The sequence below is a fragment of the Panicum virgatum genome, chromosome 7N, assembly GCF_016808335.1.
Source record: "Panicum virgatum strain AP13 chromosome 7N, P.virgatum_v5, whole genome shotgun sequence".
Classification (NCBI taxonomy): Eukaryota; Viridiplantae; Streptophyta; class Magnoliopsida; order Poales; family Poaceae; genus Panicum; species Panicum virgatum.
The window spans coordinates 17483955-17506716 of NC_053151.1; the positions used below are offsets into that span (position 1 = coordinate 17483955).

The 22762-nt window shown below is 52.6% G+C and overlaps 1 protein-coding gene and 1 long non-coding RNA gene across 2 annotated transcripts; one reads left to right on the forward strand and one right to left on the reverse strand.

Moving 5' to 3' along the window:
• Positions 1 to 13688: 13688 nt before the first annotated feature.
• LOC120680963 (translation initiation factor IF-2-like) lies at positions 13689 to 14186 on the reverse strand. The gene has a single exon (XM_039962525.1). It carries the CDS (start codon positions 14184 to 14186, stop codon positions 13689 to 13691), a length of 498 nt encoding a protein of 165 aa, XP_039818459.1.
• A 6560-nt stretch (positions 14187 to 20746) lies between these two features.
• On the forward strand, positions 20747 to 21534 carry LOC120682775. Its single transcript, XR_005678602.1, has 2 exons — positions 20747 to 20831; positions 21143 to 21534. It is a non-coding gene; the product is annotated as an uncharacterized LOC120682775 (long non-coding RNA).
• Positions 21535 to 22762: the final 1228 nt, after the last annotated feature.

Here is a 22762-nt window from a genome sequence, read left to right on the forward strand (position 1 = left end):
GTATAGTCCGCTCGGACCGTTTAAGGACCATCCGTGCATGACCTCGGCTTTGAGCATTTTATCATGCTACCACATATCCAAAATAATTGTAAGGATGAGCCTATTACCTCTTTGCCTTGGCTTTTAATGCACGGTCCTAGATGTGTGACCAAGGGGCTATGTAGAGAGACTTAGGGGTGTCCTCGGTGGACCTAGGTGACTGTCCGTGTAAGCTAGGCGCGATGTTCGATGGTTGAGTCTTGTTTGAAACAGTTGTCGCGAGCACAACTTGGTCGGTTGGGTGAGTCGCATGGTCCTTGCGTCGTGTGGGTAAAGAAGTACACCCTTGCAAGGTTAAGAATCAATTTGAATTGCTGCGCTCTCGATTGTGAGTAAGCTCCTTGTCGGCGAATTCTTCATAGAAAGTTTCAATTATGTTGGAGAGTGGTTCAAGGCACTTTTATGGTAAATTGCTTACTTTACTCATATGCAACTAAAACTTGAGTTGTGGGTTGGGCAAGATTAATTAATTTTGCTAGAGAGCTAGATGTTGGTTAGAGAGCTCATGCTTATGCAATAATAACTTAACCTTAAAGCTCCATTTTGTGCCCTTTTGCATAATCCTTGTTAATTTAATCGCGTAAGCCTTGCGAGAACCTTTGTACTCATGTTGCCTTTTGAAGTAAGTTGCAGGTGAGACGGAGGTTGTGTTTGGCCACTTCTACCCCGCCGATCCTGGTGCGGGGAGGAGTAGGTTGTTGTGGCCACAATGGTGTCCTTGAGCAAGACGTCATTATCTTGTTGCGCTTTTATCAGGTTATCCGTTGCATAGTTGTACTTCGTAAGAGCATGATGAACACTAAACTTTACATTTCATGTCTCTTTTAATGCTATTCCTGAGCCCAAGGCTTGTAAGATGTTGTTGAACCTTTAATTTCAGATTGGAACCCTCCTATGTTGAACTTGTAATATTTAGTTGTTGATCTTTTGAAATGCTTAAGTTGCTCTTGATGGTTCATCGGCAATGAATGTGATTGTAAACGGTGTGTGTATGCTTGATCTTGGGCATATGGTGGAAGCACATACCAGGACTACCGGATTTGATATTATTTTGGGTGAATGACGTATCAGTTTTTTTGTGTCTTTAGATATGGTTTAACATGTGGCACATACTCGGGCGAGCGCATGTTAGCTCTCATCTTAATGATAATGACTAGCTGTTTGTGTGACACCTCTTGTGTCTGAAAAATAAAATGCAGTACAACTCAAAAAAATTAACACATAAGAGGGAAATCAGGAATTTAAAACAAGGAGGAAAAGTCGATTTAAATTCAAAGCACACATTTTGAACTACATATGTGAGGGCAAAAACATTTGAAAACCAACTCAAATCATGTTTGAATATATGCACAAAAAATAATTGAGGGCTGATTCTAGTACTCTAAATGACATGTGCCTAATACAAGTTTCAGACAAATCCAATTAAAAACCAAACAAAAGTTAAAGCCCTTTTATGCAACTTTGTAATTATGAAATAGTTCAAATGGTGAACTTCAAATGAAAATCTGCCTGAAACAAAAGTTGTAGATCTTGAAAAGTTACACAACTTTGGTATTCAAAAGTTTTTCATTTGAACCCCTTAAGATAGAGAAAATTTTAGATTACAGAGAGGTCCCTGAACTTTTGGAAATAAAAAATCAGTCCCTGTTCCATCTCCCCTCCCTGCTCCGCCGCCGCGCGCTCGTACACCATCGGTGGACCTCGTCCACGGCGCGTCCGTGGCCAAGTGGACCCGAGAGACCCCGCTAGTTCCACTTGTCCTGCCCCTTGGCACCTCCTCGCGCGCACATGCGTCCTGGACGCCGGGAAACGCCGCCACGACACCCTCTGCCCCGCCAGTGCCGTCGGTGACCGGCCGCCCCGGTTCCGACCACCCCCGGCCTCGATTGCCTCCCGGGCAAAGCAAACTCATCCCCACGTTCACTCTCGCACAAAGTACCACAGAACAGGCCCCTGCACACGGACTCGCCTCCTCCACCGCTCCACCTACTCCGCCATCGCCGGGAAACTCTGCTTCACGCCGATGAACCGCCTCCGCCCCTGCATTGCCCTAGACGAGCCTCTGCACACCTTCCTCGACCTCTAGTGAAGCTGCCAGGACCAGCAGTGCCGGCTCGAGCGCCGGAGCTCGCCGGACTTGAACGACCTCCTCCGCTACCTCTGCTCCGCCGTGGAGCTGCCTCCTCCGACCACCTCCGGTCCAACCCTGACCACCCCAAGGTTCGCCAGTGATTCGTGATCCTTTTCCACCACCTCTCCCTCGCCGCCGACGACTGACCTCGCCGGAATCGCTCAGATTCCTTGCGGGTACACCGGTCCAAGGACCTATTCATAAGAGCTTAAAATGTTTCTAGGGTCTAAACTGAAAGAGTGACATGAGCTCAAGAACAAAAATCCAGTGAACTTTGAAAACATGTAGAAAATTGTAGAAAAATCAGAAAAATGCAAATCTAAATGTTTTGGAATCCTTGCAATGAAATCTATAAGTTTTGTTACATGTAAATCTTCAGTTTATGTCTACATTTTAATCTAAGAAAAAGATTAGATTAAATAGTACATAAATGTTCTAGTAGTTGGGTTTAGTAACTATGCTTGATTTTTGGTTATGTTATTCTTAGTACTGTTAGAAGCATCTGGTAAAAATATGAGCTCAGTTAGGAATCATTGACTTGCTCAAATGATTAGGATTCCAAGATCTACTAGTTGTGTTCATATATTATTGCGGGTGGAAATACATATGGTTTAGCTATGAAACTTTTTCTCTAAGAACATACTATTGAGTACCTACTGTTGTGCAAGTTTGAGAAATTTTAGATCTAGTTTGCTATATGTTATATTTATTGCTTGTTTTGTGAACATAATTCATGATATACAGTTCGTGTTCTTAGAAACATCTAGGTTTATTTCTGGAACTCTGTTTTAGTCATGTAATTGGGCCTGCAAAGTTTGAACTCCATTTGCTTACTATTTCTATAGATATAAATCATGCTAGATATATCTTGCCTAGATTTGTTATTTTCATTCTGGATGCAATAGTTCACACATGACCATGATTTTTGTTCCTGTGCTTTTTTAGTATGAGTACAATTAGTAGAAAACATTTGGTATGCAATTCTGGTCATATTGTTTTTCGAATATTTATGTGAGTTCATATATAGCTTAATTCATAAGTAAAATAACTGGTGGAAATAATACTTGATAATTTTACTGAAGCATGTTTAGACATATTCTATGCTTTGGTAAAAATTTGAGATCCAAAAACCTGGTAAAACACTCTGTAGAAATTAAGTTTGATGAAAGCATGCTAGTTTTGATAATTTTAGAACTCCTGTTTTGTGAGTGGATAAATTCTGGAAAACTTACAGTGCTGGTTATTTCAAATCTAGATGTTTTTTTGTAAAATTTGTAGCCCCAGAAAACATGCCTAGCAATCTATACAAATTCGTGAAGTGCCTAGCTTAATCTGAATAGATGATTTTTCATGGTTAGATGCCTTGCTGTTAAAATCTGAAATTTTTGCGGTAGATTCTGGAGTACCTGACCTATTAGCAGTAAAGTTTTCAGTACCAGTTCCTATGTATATTTTCTGTTATGAAATTTCAAACTTATACTCATGTTTCTAGTCTAGAAATGAAAACACCCCAACCCACTCATTCATGAAGTAAAATAAATATAAGTTCTACTCCATAAATGACTGTCCATAAAAATGAATTTACAAGATCATCACTGAAATCTATTAATTGTTGGACTACAACTTTATCATGAAGAACAGCAAGTTCATACCATGTTGTAATAATAAATCATTGCATTGCATATAGAAACGGTTAATCTTGCTGACGGCGATTACAAGTTGGTTCCATCGGACTCTGTTTCCGCGGAGATTGCTAATCTTAACGGTGCTAATTTGAATCAAGACCTGGGTCAAGCCCCAGAAGACTCGTAGACTTTCAGTGCCCAAGAAGGCAAGCCCCGGTGCATAATCTCATTATTTTCCACATTAATTTCATCTAACTATTCGTATGATGTAATTGTCGGGGACCACGATTAGGGGCACCCTAATCGAGGTACCGAAATTGCCCAAAAAATGCAAACACATATTAGGCAACTGAACCCACGAAGGCCTACGGCCTCCTTCCAATCTGGAAGAAAGGAAAGGACTCAAAGAAGCCCGGCACGCGGCCCATCCGCACCCCCCTCGGACCCGCGGGGTGATCTCCGTCTCACTCGAGGGCTCCCATCGAGACCCTCGACCGCGCCCCGCGTCTCCGCCTCGCTCGAGGGTAGCGAGCCTACCCTCGGGGAGGCGAATCGTCTCCGCCTCGCTCGAGGGTAGCGAACCTACCCTTGAGCAGGGTGAATCGTCTCCGTCTCGCTCGAGGCCACCCCTCGACGAAGAGGACAAATGGCCCTTCTGCTGACCCGCCCGTCGTACGGAGGCATTAAGTGCCAACCACTCCTCCACAGCGCCCAGGTCAGACGGCGTCAGGCCGCAATTCCCCACAGTGGCTGTGACCAGAGTCCCGTCCGCCAACTCCGGTCACTGCTCCGCCATGCCGGACGCTGTGGCAACACTGTGGGAACCAGCGACGCGGTACGAGACGTGCTCGGCACAGCTCCCGTTACTATTCTGCCAACTCCGCTTGTCCGGACTCCACCTCACCATGCCAACGGCCCCGGACCCGTCCCCTGCTCGGGAAGGGATCCGGCATCGCCACGCATCCCCAAGGAGGGATGCTCAGCACTAGCAGCCGGAGGCCCGGACCTCCCCCCTCGAGGGGTCCGGGACCTCCACGTGACTCCCGGACCCCCTTTGCGCACGCGCTAGCACTCCACCAAGGGGGGGGGCCGGGACCGCCACGTGCCCCACTACATGGAACGCCGCCACGCCACACATGGAAGACGGTACACCCTACAACGATGACCACGCCGCCTGCTGGGGCTGACGGGACGCCGGCATGATCTCCGCAATACCGAGGACGATGCCCAGGACGACTGCCACGCCCGACGCCATGCCCCACAGTGTACTTCCCACAGTGCTCGACCACTGCACCCCCGCGATTCGGGGAAAAGACGATGACTTCCATGATCCCCTGTGCATGTACACCGTCCCTCCTTGTGTCTATAAAAGGAGCAGGCGGGCTTCCTTTAAGGGGGGTCGCGGTCGGACCAATTCGATAGTACGCAACACTCAACACCACTGAGCCTCCGATATTGGCACACGCCTCAATTGACTCCTTCTCTATCAGAGACTTGGGAGCTTCCCTCCCTCTCTCGCCTCGCCTGTACCCCTACTACAGGCACCTCCAGTGCAAGATAATACAGTGCCCTCGCACACCCCCTTGCTGGACGTACGGCCCCGCGGCCGGAACCAGGATAAACCCGTGCGTTACTGTGTTGCCTCTTGCATCAACATCTGGGACGAGGAAACATGCAGCAACATTACTAGTTGGGTCCGGACCGCCGGGTCAGGACACCGACAATAATAGTTTTATTTACGCATTTACATTCTCAGGCGTTGATCGAAATCTTAGATGCATGACCCTAGGTACCTATGTTTGTTATCCGGATCTTTTTCTCAACTAGTTGCCCCGCTAACTAGGTACGGTAGTAGTCGAGAGGTTTCCTGCCTTTCGCAAGAATCATAGGAGTTGACTGACTTTACCTACTGTTGGAATATAAGGACAACAGACGGGGTTGTATAGTTGTGATACCCCGTCGGTGTAGTTAAAATTGGTTAAGGTTGTTGTGTGTGGCATATTTCGTTAAGTTTTTGAAAGTACTAGCCACATACCGAGAAATATGATAATCGATAAGCTTAAGTACCTGATTGGACCAGCGAGTGGAACGACTAGGCACTCTCTTTGTAGAAGTAGGGTTTATTTTTGTCGCGACGTATGGGTGCAGAGTGGTCGGACTCTGTAGTCGGGGAGGGTGTCCGGGATCCACGGACTAGAAAGAAAGGGGAAAAGTAGCATAGGCGAAAGCGGCGTCGATCTCCATGCGTGTGTTAGGTTCCCCTGGCTAGTTTGAAATTCGATTCGGAATCGTCCGCCTCTCACAGCATGCGACTACTTAACAATTTCTATCACATAGAGTAACAAATAGAACATGATGATGATAATACTGTTGGATAATTAATTGGTTGCTCTATCATGTTTGTGTAGAGACAGATGCAAACTTAGAATGATTAATCCAACTAGAATATGGCAAAGTTAAAACCTGAAACTAAGGATCCACTCTTAGCTGCGTTTTTGGCAAAACAAACCCCACAAACCAAAAAGTCTTGCATGTCTAGTTATTGGACTAAGGTATATCCGGTGACGGGTAAGACTTGCTGAGTATTAGTATATTCAGCCTTGCTTGTGGCACTACTTTCAGGTACTGACTTCAAGGATATAATTGCGAGTCTGACTTGGCCGTGTACGTTGCATCCGGGCTGGTCTGTTGAGTGGGATGGCCTTTTAGCTGGTGCTGACACCCCTCCCACTGAGTGATGTCTCGTATGGGCTTTGTCGAGGCGTCACATGTTTCGTTAGTCGTTGTTTTATTCTTCCGCTTCAATAATGATACTCGAATAATTTGTGTAGTCAGTACTCTGTAGTACTTTACTACTTTCTGAACATGGTTTGTAATAAATTTAATTTTCTGTTGCAACTCTGATGATGTATGAAATGATTTGTGTTGTAATATATGGGCTCACCTTCGTGTGAGTGTTGTTTGTGCGATCCTGGAAGAGCGCGGCTTTAATCGAGGTTTCACTCGAGGAACTACCGGTGTGTGCCCATTTGGGTCAGAGTTGCCTAGCAACGAAGATCAGAGCACCCGGGCTCAATTATTTCGGGTGGTTCCGCCACAGCTTGTCTAAAATGGTGTCAAATTGGATGGTTCTTACAATAGGAACTTCCTGAAACCGTCTGCAATCTCAGCATTGGTATTGCCAAAATATTGCTCCTTTGCATCACCTTGCAAATACACAGTAAACTGACTCAAGCATCATGACTCCACTCTTGGGGGCAGACAAGAATTGATCGCATCCATCATCTCAAATTCAAGAGATAATGTTTTACAATCCACGATTGCATATCATGTCAATTTGGTGGACTAGCAATAGGTCAGATAGTACTACTAGACTTAAACAGTACTGCACGCCATCTATAAATTGCGCGCCAGGAATGTATACATATTGACCAACCAAAGATCATAGCTAGCGACTTACATAACTGCTGGTATGCATTTGAATCGAACAACAGATATTGTTTCGTCCCACTCCATATAGTTTCTTCTATTTCAATACAGTAGCTTACATAACTGCAAGTCACCATTTCATGGCGTTGCGCCGGGGAGGCGAGTCCAACCCCTCGGCCAGATCGATCTACCCGTCTGCTTTGGCACGGCAGCCAACTTCCGCAAGGAAGTACTCACCTTTGAGGTGGTAGGGTTTCGGGGATCCTATCACGCCATTCTTGGTCGTCCCTGTTACGCCAAGTTCATGGCCATCCCCAACTACACCTACCTCAAACTGAAGATGCCGGGTCCGAAGGGTGTCATCACTGTCGGCTCTTTGTTTGAGCACGCCTACGAGTGCGATGTCGAGTGCATTGAGCATGCGGAGGCTCAAGCGGAGGACGAGGCCCTCACAGCCACCCTCGACAAAATGGCAAGCGATGCCTTGGACTCCACGCACCGACACACCGGCAGCTTCGAAACCACCGAGGGTATCAAGAAGGTGCCCCTCGACCCGAATTGCTCCGACGACAAGGCGTTGCAGGTCAGCGCCACCCTCGACAGCAAATAGGAAGTGGTGCTCGTCGACTTTCTCTGCGCCAACGCAGACATCTTTGCGTGGAGCCCCTCGGACATTCCTGGCATACCGAGGGAGGTCGCCGAGCACTCCCTTGATATCCGACCCAACTCCAAGCCGGTGAAGCAGCGCCTGCGACATTTCGACGACCTCAAGCGCCGGGCGATCGGCGAGGAGCTGCAGAAACTTCTGGCGGCCAGATTCATCAAGGAAGTATTCCATCCCGAGTGGCTAGCTAATCCTGTATTAGTGAGGAAAAAGAATGGGAGTTGGCGGATGTGCGTAGACTACACTAGTTTAAATAAAGTATGTCCGAAGGTTCCCTTTCCTTTGCTACGCATTGATCAAATCGTAGATTCAACTGCGGGATGCGAACTTTTATCCTTTCTTGATGCTTACTCCGGTTACCACTAAATTAAGATGAAGGAGTCCGACCAGCTCGCGACTTCTTTTATCACACCTTTCGGCATGTACTGCTACGTCACGATGCCCTTTGGCCTCAGAAACACCGGAGCTACATATCAGCGGTGTATGCTCCACGTTTTCGGGGACCATCTTGGGCGGAACGCAGAGGCATACATCGATGACATTGTTGTAAACTCCAGGAAGGCGGACGACCTGGTTGCCGATCTCAGGATCGCATTCGATTGCCTAAGGGCCAAAGGGGTAAAACTCAACCCCGAGAAGTGCGTGTTCGGAGTCCCTCGAGGCATGCTCTTGGGCTTCATTGTCTCCCAGCGGGGCATCGAACCCAACCCTGAGAAAGTCTCGGCCATCACTCGGATGGGACCGATCCGAGACCTAAAGGGGGTACAGAGGGTCATGGGATGCCTAGCATCCCTCAGCCGATTCATCTCGCGTCTCGGCGAGAAAGGCTTACCCCTGTATCGACTCCTGAGGAAAACCGAACACTTCACGTGGACCCCCGAAGCTCAAGAAGCCCTCGACAGGCTGAAGGCATTGCTCACTCATGCCCCCATTCTCATGCCACCCGTAGATGACGAGCCCCTCTATCTATACGTAGCCGCGGCGACCTAAGTGGTCAGCGCGGTGGTCGTTGTCGAAAGACAAGAGGAGGGCCATGCTCTGCCTATCGAATGGCCGGTGTACTACATCAGCGAGGTGTTGTCTGAAACCAAGACACGCTATCCGTAGATTCAGAAGTTGCTATACACAATGGTTTTGGACCGGCGCAAGCTGTGCCACTACTTCAAGGCCCATCCCATCACCGTGGTCTCGTCTTTCCCTCTGGGAGAGATAGTCCGCAACAGGGAAGCCGAGGGTAGAATTGCCAAATGGTCCGTGGAGCTGATGGGAGAAACTCTCACCTATGCCCCCCGCAAAGCGATCAATTCCCAAGAATTGGCTGACTTCGTGGCTGAGTGGACGGACACTCAGCTACCCCCACCACAAATCCAGGCTGAATGCTGGACCGTGTACTTCGATGGGTCAGTGATGAAATCCGGCGCCGGCGCTGGCCTCCTCTTCATCTCACCCCTCGGAGATCACATGCGATACGTAATACGCTTGTACTTCCCTGTGTCTAATAATATGGCGGAGTATGAGGCCCTCCTCAGTGGCCTCCGCATCGCCATCGAGCTTGGCGTCAAACGCCTCGACGTACGCGGTGACTCTCAACTCGTCATCGACCCAGTGATGAAGGAGTCTAGCTGCCACGACTTGGAGATGGAGGCATACTGCAAAGCAGTACGCCGTCTCGAAGACAAGTTCGACGGCCTAGAGCTCAATCATGTCCCGCGCAAGTACAACGAGGATGCCGACGAACTAGCCAAGATCGCGTCAGGGCGGACCACCGTCCCTCTGAACATCTTCGCTCGCGACATCACCAAGCCCTCCGTCGAATTTAAGGATCTGGCGGAGCCAGGCCCCTCGACTTCCGGGCCCTCCGGCGGGAACCCCCCGGTGGATGAGGCCGAGCCCATGGACATTGACTTCGAGACCTCCTCCACGGACGAGGCCGAAGCAATGGAGATCGACGAGGCCCCCACTTCGCAAGATTGGCGCGCCCAGTACCTCGATTGGATGATTCGAGGGATCCTACTCTCGGACCACACTCAGGCGCGGCGCCTCACTAGGCGGGCCAAGTCCTTCGTCCTAATCGATGACGAGCTGTACAAACGCAGTCCCTCGGGCATCTTGCAGTGATGCATCCCCATCCCCGAGGGCAAGGAGCTGATCCGTGACATCCACGCTGGCACCTGCGGTCATCACGCCGCACCACGAACCCTCATGGGTAATGCATTTCGACAAGGTTTATACTGGCCCACCGCGGTCGCCGATGCCACCGACGTCGTGCGGACCTGCGAGGGTTGTCAATTCTACGCTCGAAAGACGCACCTCCCAGCTCACGCTCTGCAGACCATCCCCATCACGTGACGTTTGCCGTGTGGGGGCTGGACCTCATCGGCCCGGTGCAGAAGGCGTCCGGGGGCTTCACCCACTTGTTGGTAGCAATCGACAAATTCTCCAAGTGGATCGAGGCTCGACCCATCGGCAAGATTAAATCCAAGCAAGCCGTTCTGTTCTTTAATGATATTGTCTTTAGGTTCGGGGTCCCGAACTCGATCATCACCGAAAACGGCACCTAGTTCACAGGCAAGAAGTTCTTGGCATTCTGCGACAGCTTCCACATACATGTGGACTAGTTGGCTGTGGCGCACCCACAGATGAACGGGCAAGTGGAGCTTGTTAATGGCATGATCCTCCAAGGCCTGAAATCAAGGATCTTCAACAAGCTGAACAAGTTTGGCCAGAGGTGGCTCACTGAGCTAACCTCGGTTATTTGGAGCCTGAGGACGACCCCAAGCAGAGCCATGGGCTTTACCCCGTTCTTCCTCGTCTATGGCGCCGAGGCCATACTGCCCACGGACCTGGAGTACGGGTCACCAAGGCTCAAGGCCTATCAAGAGCAGCAGAACCAGCGAGCCCGCGAGGACTCGCTGGATCAAGTGGACGAGTCTCGAGACGTGCCGCTCCTACACTCTGCGCGTTACCAGCAATCTTTGCGAAGATACCAAATGCATAGAGTTCGGCGCTGAGACCTCAACAAAGGGGACCTGCTGCTGAGGCTTCGACAGGACAACAGGGACCGCCACAAACTCTCACTACCGTGGGAAGGCCCATACATCATCGCCGAGGTGCTCAAGCCCGGCACGTACACGCTGGCGAATGAAAACGGCGAAGTCTTCACCAATGCATAGAATATAGAGCAGCTATGTCGCTTCTATCCTTGGAGTTCCGAGCTATTTGTACATCGTTTGTACTCGCATTTTCGATTTCCCTAAACAATAAAGGAGTATGCTTTGTTTGTTTATTTTTTGGGAACCTTCCGGACCCTCGGGGGCTCGGATGCGCACAAACACTGAGGTACGCCTGGCTTTACCCTCGGCAAAGCCAAGCCTCCCTCGTGGGCTACTACGGGGGGAACCCCCGAGCGTCCCCAAAAATCGCCAACGTTTTTTCGAAAAATTTTCGTCTCTATGTTTCTCGTACACTTGGAAAAAACGGACGCGAGGCATAAGCAACTACGGTACGGGGCCGGCCGAGTCGTGGGGCCGCCTACGCCTCCGGGATACGGCACCCCCTCACCACCCCACGCCTAAGTCGCTTATGAACGCGAAATTCCTTGCAGAAGTTTACCAAAGTCGCATACGAGAACACGAAAGTAAAGTAAAGAAAACGAGGGCTCGAATGCACAAGGCCTCGATGGGCCACATTGTCGATTTACGATAACGAATTTCTTAATTCACAAGTACAATTACGACAAGTACTAATTCATTACATGGGCTCCGAGGCCCAGTCTCCCTACAGGTTATCATCCCCCCTTTGTGGGTCTGCAGCAGCATCGAATTCGGCTATCGGGGGGATGTCAGCTTCGAGCTTCCCGGCCAGGACTGTGGCGAACTGCTCGGCGGCTTCGTCGGCGTCGGCCATCATGGACGTCATTGGGAACGACGTACCCCGACGACACCCTCTGGAGGTCCATGATATAGTGTGTCGAGGCCACGGCGAGGGCTCGCAGGACACCGAGGCGGAAGGTGCTCTTGGCGTGCTCGGCGATCCGGCCACCTAGCACTCACAGGCGGCTGATCACTGAGCTACCAGACACGGCGCCCTCCCCCTCTAGCTCCTGGCACACGCTCACAGTGGTCCGCTCCAGGTCAGCGTACTCCGCCTGCGCCACCATGAGCGCAGTGTTGACCGCCTTCTTCGTCGCAGTCTCATCTGCCACTCTCTGCCTCAGCTCTGATCAAAGGAACCATGATAAGCTGTGAAAAATTAGAATCCAACAACAGCGAAATTTCGAGCACACACCCGCGATATTCTTCTGTGCCTCCTCCTGCTGGACTCGGGCGGCCTCCTCGAGTGAAGACAAGGAGTTCTCCTTCTCCTTGAGGGCGGCCTCCGCATTCCGGATGGCCACCTCCTTTCCCTCAAGGGCTTTACCCTTCTCCTCGAGGGTCCCGGTGAGCGTGGCGACGGTCGCCTTCTCGCGCTGGAGCTCGGCCTCCTTGCGCTGGAGCTCGGCTTCCTTCTGCTTGAGCGCCATTCTAGTGCGCTGCAGCTTGGCGGTTTGCGCCTCGGCTTCCTGAGCCTTCTGCTCCGCTGCGGCCCTCTGGACGTCCCAGCTCCTCCTCTAGCGCCTGCTGATGTGCCCCCAGATCCGTCACCTTGGTGTTGGCGTCGATATTCTGGAGCACCAAACCAGCATTGTGCTGCCCAAGCCAGCGCACCTGGGAGTACAGTCTGGTCATCTCGGTGCTCTTTTTGTGAGAGATGTCCCTCAGCCGCTGCAAGTGGAAAGGCGTGGGTAAAACACACAAAATCAAGGCCAAATACGAACGATTCTCCGGAGGCAGCCGCTTACCTGACTGATCTGGTAATCCGTCGTCCTATGGAGCTCCAGGGCGTGATCAAGGTGGTTCAGAATCTGAGAGCCGGCCTCGATCTGCGCCTGCCAGACGGCCTCCTCCTCCTGCTCGTCGCGGAGAAACTCCGGGGGGACCCGGACTGGATGATTGCCCTGTGATGGGGCCCCTCGGACATCCCCGCGTTGAGAACCTCCTCGCAGGCCGACGTAAATTCGGCGATCCGGTCAGCGGCGCTTGCCGCAGCAGCGGGGTCGATGTCCCTCGAGTCCCCGAACTCCTCGCTGCTATCCGGCAGCTGCACCACCGGCACCACGCTTTCCGGCGCCGCCTGCGCCGTCGTTGCCACAACGACACCCTTGTCCCGGGCCTCTGCAGGCACCAAGACGCGGGTTTCCTTCGCCACCGGCGCCCTCGGCGCCGACTCCTCCTCCGCAACGCCCTCGACCCCAGCCCTCGGGGGCTCGGGGACGGGGGTCTCCATCTCCATTTGGCTGGCGGGGTGTTCCTGCGCGTCCCCACCAGCTCCTTCTTCTACGACCGGCCGGGCAACGCTATCCGCGTCGCCCCGACCGACCTCGACTTCGACGTCCGGCCGGGTGGCGTCATCTGCGCCGCCCCGGCCGGCCTCCCCCACGGCGTCAGCCTGAGTGGCTGCTTCAACGCCACTCTGGCCGGCACCACCCCCATTCCCCGGCGCTCGAGCCTGTTGGGCCGCTCGGGGCCCTCGAGTCATCGCCTCCCGTAGCTTCGCGGCCTCCGCCACAATATCTACGACGAGCGGGGGCTGCGGCGCCGTGTGCGGCGTGGCGCGCGCCCCGGTCTTGAGGGCTTTGGCCGGCGCGAGCGGGGCTGCATCCTTGGCGACGGCCCCGGAGCTAGAAATCGGGGAAGAAAGACTGAGGTTAGCAGGATTAGGGGATTGATTAAATGAACGCAAAAAATAAAACCAAAACCACTTACACGGACCGGACGCTCATACTGCGTTTGCCCATGCCACTCCTTCGGGCCCGCGGCACACTGATGCCCCTCGACGACTGATCCGAAGGTGTCGTCGTCGGATCGGCCTGGAGCCTCGAGGCCGTCTGCGCAGGCATCTCCGCGCTAGCCGCAGACCCATCGCCGCTCGTCGACATCGCGGGCGCGGGGATCCCCTCACCCATCGCCGGCAGGGGCGACCTCCGCTCTGTCACGGGCGTAGACGATCTTTCGCCCGCCGCCGGCGTGGGCGACCTTCGTCCCGCCACTGGCGTGGGTGACCTCCGCTCCGCCCCCGCGAGGGACGGGTCCACTAACAACCCCGGTGTGGACCTCACCTCACGCAGCATCACTGGCGCGTCCTGTTTGCCAACCCCTTGATATACCGGCGGAGAATCAACGCCTGTTGCCGCCTCGTCGTCACCCGGAAGGTTGACCTCGGCATCCGAGGTGTCCTCCTCTTCCGTGGACAAGGGCATAGCGGGCCGCGGCTTCCCCTCCGCGCGTGCGATTTTGCATGCCTTGTTGTGCTTTTCTTTCCTCTTCCTCTTCCTGTCGACAGCCGCCTCCGCCGCGTCTTTCCACTTCTTCACCGCCTATGCGTGCAGGTGGTTGACTTCACATTCCTCCGGGATCGGAGGCCTCGAGGGGTGGCACCTGCGGCTCACCCCCTGCAAAACGCAAGCAAATCAGAGTCAGGGAGCGGGGAAAGGAATAGCACAAGTCGGCAACGGATCAAAATCGGGACTCACCACCGAAAGGTACCCCGGCTCGGGGCGCATCTTGATCTCCCAGAGATCGTTTGTGTTGCCGGGGAACTCTGCCACCGCGTTTCTCACCCTCCGGGCAGCGATGCCTCGGGGGAGCAGCACCATCGACGTCCTTGAGCCCGAGGCCGGGACCCCGGGGGTGAGGCCAAAGATCGGCAGGCTCCTCTCCGTGAGAGGAATCACCCTCTGCCGGTGAAAGTTCGCGATGACGGCAGCCGTCGTCAACCCCTTCCTCGCCACGTGCACCAACGCCTCGGTGAGCACTTCGAGCCTGGCTTGATGCGCTGGGGGCGATACCCCCCAGTCCCACTTCGTTGGTCCCTCCCGAAGCACCTTATTGGTGAACGCCGGGAGCCTGTTGCCGAAGTTGCGCAGGTAGAACTACCCTCGAGTCCACCCAGCATTGTTCGTCATCATCTTATTGGGGATGTACAGGTTCTTCCGGCTTGGGCGCAAATGGAGCATCAGGCCGCCCGCGCGCGCGAACCTCTTCGGCTGGCCCCGCACGTTCTCGACAAATAGCTCGCCGTGGAACAAATGGATCCACAGATCCCAATGTGCTTCAATCCCCAGGTATCCCTCGCAGACAGCGACGAATACCGCCTCCTGTGAGATGGAGTTGGGGCCGAAATTGTGCAGCACCGCCCCGTAGTACTCGCACAACGACTGCATGAATCTACTGACGGGGACGCCGAATCCCCGCTCGTGGAGACGCACGAGGCTCACGACATAGCCCTCAGGGGGGATCGGCTCTGTCTCTTCCGGCCGCGGGGGAATCCACGCCGGCCGCTTCAAGCTGGTGTTCATCGGCAGCAGCCGGTCGGCGACCAGCTGCTCCAGAACCGCCTCTGTGGCGGTGGATTTCCCCCACGGCAATGGCTCCCGGACGTGGGAAGGCAAGCTCTGTGGTGCCCAAGGTGCGCTCTTGCTCTCTCCTTCTTTCTCCTCTCGCTCTTGGTTGTGGGCTCAGGATGCAGGGGAGGTGGAGAAGGCAAGGGAGACGAAGGCAGATGGCCAGGTAAGCCCAAACAATCCCCCTTTCTCGCTTTTATTCACCACGACGGGCGGATTCACCGCCACGGCACGAATCCCCCGCATTGAATGCGGTAGATTTTGTATTGCTGACGGATGGGCCCCATGACCGCGGAGTCTCCCATGCGCACACTCGGCAATAACTACGGCGCGGTAACCGATGGGCGCGGCGTGACTGTTGCACTGTTCTATCCGTCAGCCACCGCCCACGCCGCTTCGTCTACCCGAGGTAGTCGCCTGAAAAGGCGCGCCCGCACTGCACCGCACGAATCGGGCCACGTCGCCCATGACCAGCGTTAGACCCGTGCACACGACTAGCGACTCCATGCCACTTGCGAACCTTGATGGAATATTCCTTTCGGGGGCTCTTCACCCTCGAGGGAACCTTATTCCGAGGCCTTACTGATCAAGGGTTCGAAGCTTGGCCCGTCGAGGGTTCGACAGGCGCCTCAGATCGCCAGAGTCAGGGACTGCATGGATGTGCCGTACAAGCTACCCTCGAACGCGGAGTTTGAGACGTCCTACACAGTGTTCAAGGCCAGTCGAGGGTGCCTAGCAGGGGGATCCCATCGAGGGAGAGCATCGAGCCCTCGGACCCTATCGAATGGGTCCGAGCCCCACCTAGCGAACCTTTGCGAGCGCTTTATATGATGTGTCCACGGACCACGAGCCGACCCTTATCGAACGGGGCACGGACGTCCACTTGAACTACCCGATAATAGCTCACTAAAGCAGCCATAGCTCACGGCCCGGCATGGGTAGCATGGTGCGCTTCACCCCTCCTCCCTGCGGAAGGGCGACGAGGGCCGTAACAAAATATGAGGGTTCCCCGAATGCCTTTACGCAGGTCGAGGCTCGGGGGCTCCTCGCACACCGTGGCTCAGGCCGCACCCTCGAATGGATCGACGACCGTCGATTACGAAGTTCCATGTGTTTAACCAAAACCCCCACTCTTTACGCGCGCCTGCCAGATGGTTCAGCCGGACACTGGGTCGCTGTGACAGCACGAAAAACACCGAGGCCGGCTGAAAGGAGTGCCGATGCCGGCTGAAAAAGACGCTGGACGGCCACCTCAGTGAAGCAACCAAGAAGGACGACGCTCATAGCCCTTGGATGAGTGCAAACACTCCTCCAAGGCCTCGGGGGCTACACCCGCGGGTGCGCTGACGCGTCCCCATGGAGGAAACTTCACACATTCGAGGACCAAAATCCCCTGCAGGAGTGGTGCCCACCCATACACTTTCGGTCGTCCTTTCCGTGAAGGAGAAGGAGACTTCATTGATCTTTGTGAACAAAGATTACAAAGGGTTACCGGCTTAAAGCCGTCGAAAAGTACAAACGCATTGCCACCTGCGTGGCAAATTTCCCTGTCTTGGGGAGGAGCGAGCGCCGATGAAGAGCATCGAGTCCTTGGCCGGCGCGACGGCCAGGCTGCTCGGGATTGCAAGGAGTAGCCCCCAGACCACACGGGTCCAGCGGGATGCCCTCCTCGCAAGCTTTCTTCTAGCATCTCCTCCACCGAAGACCCTGCAGGGGGTCAAGCTGGCGGACAACACCCTCCACACCATCTCCCCGAGGGTGACATTGTCGCTAGGAGGGACGATGCGAAGAACGGCCACCAAACCTGGCACCAACGCCATGGTCAGGCGTCTCAACCCCCCTTCAGGCTAAGGGACATCACAGAAGCAGGACCCCATGGGCCCAATGCTCTTCTGCTAATCCCACTGAAGCTAAGGGATGGTGCGCACGCCCTCTCCAGCTTTCCCCCGCCGCTCGCAAGCATTCTTCTAGCATCAAAGCCTAAAAAAGCCAGGCCACCCCATCTGGGGGCCAGTCGTGAAAGGCAAAGGAAAACAATACGAGACTTAGGCGATGCTAGAAGTAAGAGCAGGGAAGTTGGAGAGGAAAGGGAGTCCCACAACCCATATTTATAGCTACGTCGGGTGCCAAACTTCAAGCCTGTCGAAGGGCGAATGCTTGGACCGCCTGTGACAGCGCGGCTCCCTGCGAGCGAAAGATACCCTCGGATACCGTGCTGAGACATGACGGGACAAAGCAAAGCTGAGCCCTTGGACGCTGAGTAGCGCAGCATCGGCACTGGCCGACTGCCCTCGAACGGCGCGTCGCAAGGCGACCAGGGAAAGCCGGGCCGAGACCCTGAGCGCGGGACAGCGCAGCAAAAGCACAAGCTGCAGAGCAGCAAGCGCCATCATGGCCCTGGCCCGCTCAGTACGCTGATGCGTCTCGACCTCGGAACAAAACAAAAAGGGGCGCGCGCCTCGGAGTACTCTCTCCGCAGGCACACTACCCCGACCGACGAGTTGTCACATCCGCCGGGCCGGCACCCAGGTGCGCCTGGCGGGAGCGCAGCACCGATCGATCACGTCAAGGGGTAAAATCGCCGAAATACCCTTTGGTCAAATCCCCTGACTCGACCAAAGCCTCGGGGGCTACTGTCGGGGACCACGATTAGGGGCACCCTAATCGTGGTACCGAAATCGCCCTAAAAACGCAAACACATATTAGGCAACTGAACCCATGAAGGCCTACGGCCTCCTTCCAATCTGGAAGAGAGGAAAGGACTCAAAGAAGCCCGGCACGCGGCCCATCCGCACCCCCCTCGTACCCGCGGGGTGATCTCCGTCTCACTCGAGGGCTCCCATCGAGACCCTCGACCGCGCCCCGTGTCTCCGCCTCGCTCAAGGGTAGCGAGCCTACCCTCGGGGAGCCGAATCGTCTCCGCCTCGCTCGAGGGTAGCGAACCTACCCTCGAGCGGGGCGAATCATCTCCGTCTCGCTTGAGGCCACCCCTCGACGAAGAGGACAAACGACCCTTCTGCTCACCCGCCCGTCGTACGGAGGAATTAAATGCCAACCACTCCTCTACAGCACCCAGGTCAGACGGCGTCAGGTCGCCATTCCCCACAGTGGCTGTGACCGGAGTCCCGTCCGCCAACTCCGGTCACTGCTCCGCCATGCCGGACACTATGGAAACACTGTGGGAACCTGCGACGTGGTACGAGATGTGCTCGGCACAGCTCCCGTTACTATTCTGCCAACTCCTGCTGTCCGGACTCCACCTCACCACGCCAACGGGCCCGGACCCGTCCCCTGCTCGGGAAGGGATCCGGCGTCGCCTCGCGTCCCCAAGGAGGGATGCTCAGCACTAGCAGCCGGAGGCCCGGACCTCCCCCCTCGAGGGGTCCGGGACCTCCACGTGACTCCCGGACCCCCTTTGCGCACGCGCTAGCACTCCACCCAGGGGGGGCCAGGACCGCCACGTGCTCCACTACCGCTGGTGCACATATATATGCAAGACCCTGGCATGCAGGGCCCATGGAACGCCGCCACGCCACACCTGGAAGACGGTACACCCTACAGCGACGACCACGCCGCCTGCTGGGATTGACGGGACGCCGGCGTGATCTCCGCAAGACCGAGGACGATGCCCAGGACGACTGCCACGCCCGACGCCATGCCCCACAGTGTACTTCCCACAGTGCTCGACCACTACACCCCCGTGATTCTGGGAAAAGATGACGACTTACACGATCCCCTATGCATGTACACCGTCCCTCCTTGTGTCTATAAAAGGAGGAGGCGGGCTTCCTTTAAGGGGGGTCGCGGTCGGACCAATTCGATAGTACGCAACACTCAACACCACTGAGCCTCTGATATTGTCACACGCCTCAATCGACTCCTTCTCTAGCAGAGACTTGGGAGCTTCCCTCCCTCTCTCGCCTCGCCTGTACCCCCTACTACAGGCACCTCCGGTGCAAGATAATACAGTGCCCTCGCACACCCCCTTGCTGGACGTACGGCCCCGCGGCCGGAACCAAGATAAACCCGTGCGTTACTGTGTTGCCTCTTGCATCAACATTTGGGACGAGGAAACACGCAGCAACATTACTAGTTGGGTCCGGACCGCCGGGTCAGGACACCGACAGTAATAGTTTTATTTGCGCATTTACGTTCTCAGGCGTTGATCGAAATCTTAGATGCATGTCCCTAGGTACTTATGTTTGTTATCCGGATCTTTTTCTCGACTAGTAGCCCCGCTAACTAGGTACGGTAGAAGTCGAGAGGTTTCCTGCCTTTCGCGAGAAACATAGGAGTTGACTGACTTTACCTACTGCTGGAATATAAGGACAACGGACGGGGTTGTGTAGTTGTGATACCCCATCGGTGTAGTTAAAATTGGTTAAGGTCGCGGTGTGTGGCATATTTCGTTAAGTTTTTGAAAGTACTAGCCACATGCCGAGAAATATGATAATCGGTAAGCTTAAGTACCTGATTGGACCAGCGAGTGGAACGACTAGGCACTCTCTTTGTAGAAGTAGGGTTTATTTTTGTCGCAACGTATGGGTGCAGAGTGGTCGGACTCCATAGTCGGGGAGGGTGTCCCGGATCCACGGACTAGAAAGAAAGGGAAAAAGTAGCATAGGCAAAAGTGGCGTCGATCTCCATGCGTGTGTGTTAGGTTCCCCTGGCTAGTTTGAAATTCGATTCGGAATCGTCCGCCTCTCACAGCATGAGACTACTTAACAATTTCTGTCACATAGAGTAACAAATGGAACATGATGATAATAATACTGCTGGATAGTTGATTGGTTGCTCTATCATTTCATAATTCGAGGCCTCACATGTTTCATTAGTCGTTGTTTTATTCTTCCGCTACAATAATGATACTCGAATAATTTGTGTAGTCAGTACTATGTAGTACTTTACTATTTTCTGAACATGGTTTGTAATAAATTTAATTTTCTGTTGCAACTCTGATGATGTATGAAATGATTTGTGTTGTAATATCTGGGCTCACATTCGTGTGAGTGTTGTCTGTACTATCCTGGAAGAGCGCGGCTTTAATCGAGGCTTCACTCGAGGAACTACCGGTGTGTGTCGATTTGGGTCAGAGTTGCCTAGCAACGAAGATCAGAGCACTCGGGCTCAATTATTTCGGGAATAGTGTCAAATTGGATGGTTCTTACAATAGGAACTTCCTGAAACCGTCTGCAATCTCAGCATTGGTATTGCCAAAATATTGCTCCTTTGCATCACCTTGCAAATACACAGTAAACTGACTCAAGCATCATGACTCCACTCTTGGGGGCAGACAAGAATTGATCGCATCCATCATCTCAAATTCAAGAGATAATGTTTTACAATCCACGATTGCATATCATGTCAATTTGGTGGACTAGCAATAGGTCAGATAGTACTACTAGACTTAAACAGTACTGCACGCCATCTATAAATTGCGCGCCAGGAATGTATACATATTGACCAACCAAAGATCATAGCTAGCGACTTACATAACTGCTGGTATGCATTTGAATCGAACAACAGATATTGTTTCGTCCCACTCCATATAGTTTCTTCTATTTCAATACAGTAGCTTGCATTGTGCGTAGGAGTATCATTTTTTTCTTAGTAATTTCTAATTTACTTATTAGTTATGTATATTCCTTATTTTACATGAGTTTCTTGTTTAAAGTTGATTACTGTCGATGATCTGTAAAGCAAAAATTTTGTGTGTTATCAGGTTACAGATTATAGTTATGTGACCAAATCAAACAGGTACCTATCATCATGTCATTATTACTGATGACTTATTATACGTACTTTTGTATCAGGTTAATCAGGCTCGCAAGGAGCAATGAAGATTGTTGTGTGCGCCGTTCTCATGCTTCTTGTCATCAGCAATTGCACTGCAGAGATGCCTCCGGTGATGGCCGCTGCGCAAATGGAGCAGCATGCTGCTGAGCATGCAGGTCAAACAAAGGCATTTGCAAAATGCGATAAACCTTATGATCCTTGCTATCCTGGACACCATAGCCCTTGAAATTGATTCGCAAACAAACTACACACTTCCGTGCACGTATGCTATATCTTGCTATCAGCTTAAATTATGCCTTATATATGTATCATCAGCATATAGTATAGCTGCTCCATGGGACGATGCTACGTGTGTACCTTGGGCGTACCTTGTGCTATAAATAAGAATGGATATGGACATATATCTCTAGCCCTCAGTGCTTACTCCATGAGAATATTTTTCACAGTAGTTCGGAATTAATATGTTTATCATTCACATCCATGAAGCTTTTTTTGCTTTGGAAAAAACAGTGTTGGCATAGACGCACAGGCACTCAGGCACATTTATCAGTACAAATCCATCATGCATATCCTGTCTGTACGAAATATTGGCCAGTAAGGGAATGGCCACCCTACGGCATTATTTGGGATATGAAACATGCATCAGTCTTCAACCGACTCAGAACAACATCCCTCCCTACCCACACACACCACCCCGACGCCCACAAAGCAGCGCACTATAACCTAGGCAGGCAGGACATGGTAACCAGGAAACATTATGATCTTAACAATACTGAGTCCATATGAATAATTTGTTGTTATATCTGGAAATTCGTAACTTTCGTATATATACTTGAGTGAAGATAAACTTTATGTGAAATGTTTCGATCAGATCTATAACTCTGTAGTTAAATTTTTTTGATTGATATTCATTTATAAGCCCAAATAAATGGAACAAAGTTTCAGACAATAAAGGTTAGGGCGGTTAGGACATCCCTATTACGTGCAATAATGACATATAGATGGGATTGTACGCAGGGATCAAGTGAAGCTAGAGATCCTGAGTTCAAAGGCACGATGCTGTTTCTACGGTTGACCGCAAGCACTCCAATTCACGGTCGACGCCATCAATTAGAGGGGCCCATGCACACGTGAATATGTCTCCCCACCACTGGCGCCTCTCTCTCTCTCTTCAGTCTTCCCATCCCTTCCCGTCTCTAGTCTTCTCGTCCCTTCATCTCCCCCACCCTTCCTCTACTTCATGGCGGCGCGTCGGCGGCGGGGAGGGGCGGGGCGGCGGCGGCGGAGGGGGGTGGAGGCGAGGCGGGCAGCGCGGCGCGGCGCGGCGCGGCGGGTTGGCGGCGGCGAAGGGCAGCGGAGGCGAGGCGGGCGGCGCGGCAGGGAGGGGCGGCGCAGCTAGCCGGAGGAAGGCGGCGAGCCCCCATGTAACTTTTTTTTTATTTTTTGATGCAACTTTTTGAACAAAAAAATGTTTTACCCTGGTTTTTTTTGGTTTTTGGGGATGCAAAAAAAATTTTACCCTGAGTTTTTTTTATCTCAAAACTTCTCTGCAAAAGTTTCTTTATCCTGAGTTCTTTTGTTTTGGTTGAAAAAAAATTTCTTCAAATTTTTATCTTAAAACTTCCCTGCCAAATTTT

What these genes read in the sequence shown, in the direction of transcription:
- LOC120680963 (XM_039962525.1), bottom strand. Translation starts at nt 14,186, where the DNA reads ATGCCCTTGTCCACGGAAGAGGAGGACACCTCGGATGCCGAGGTCAAC.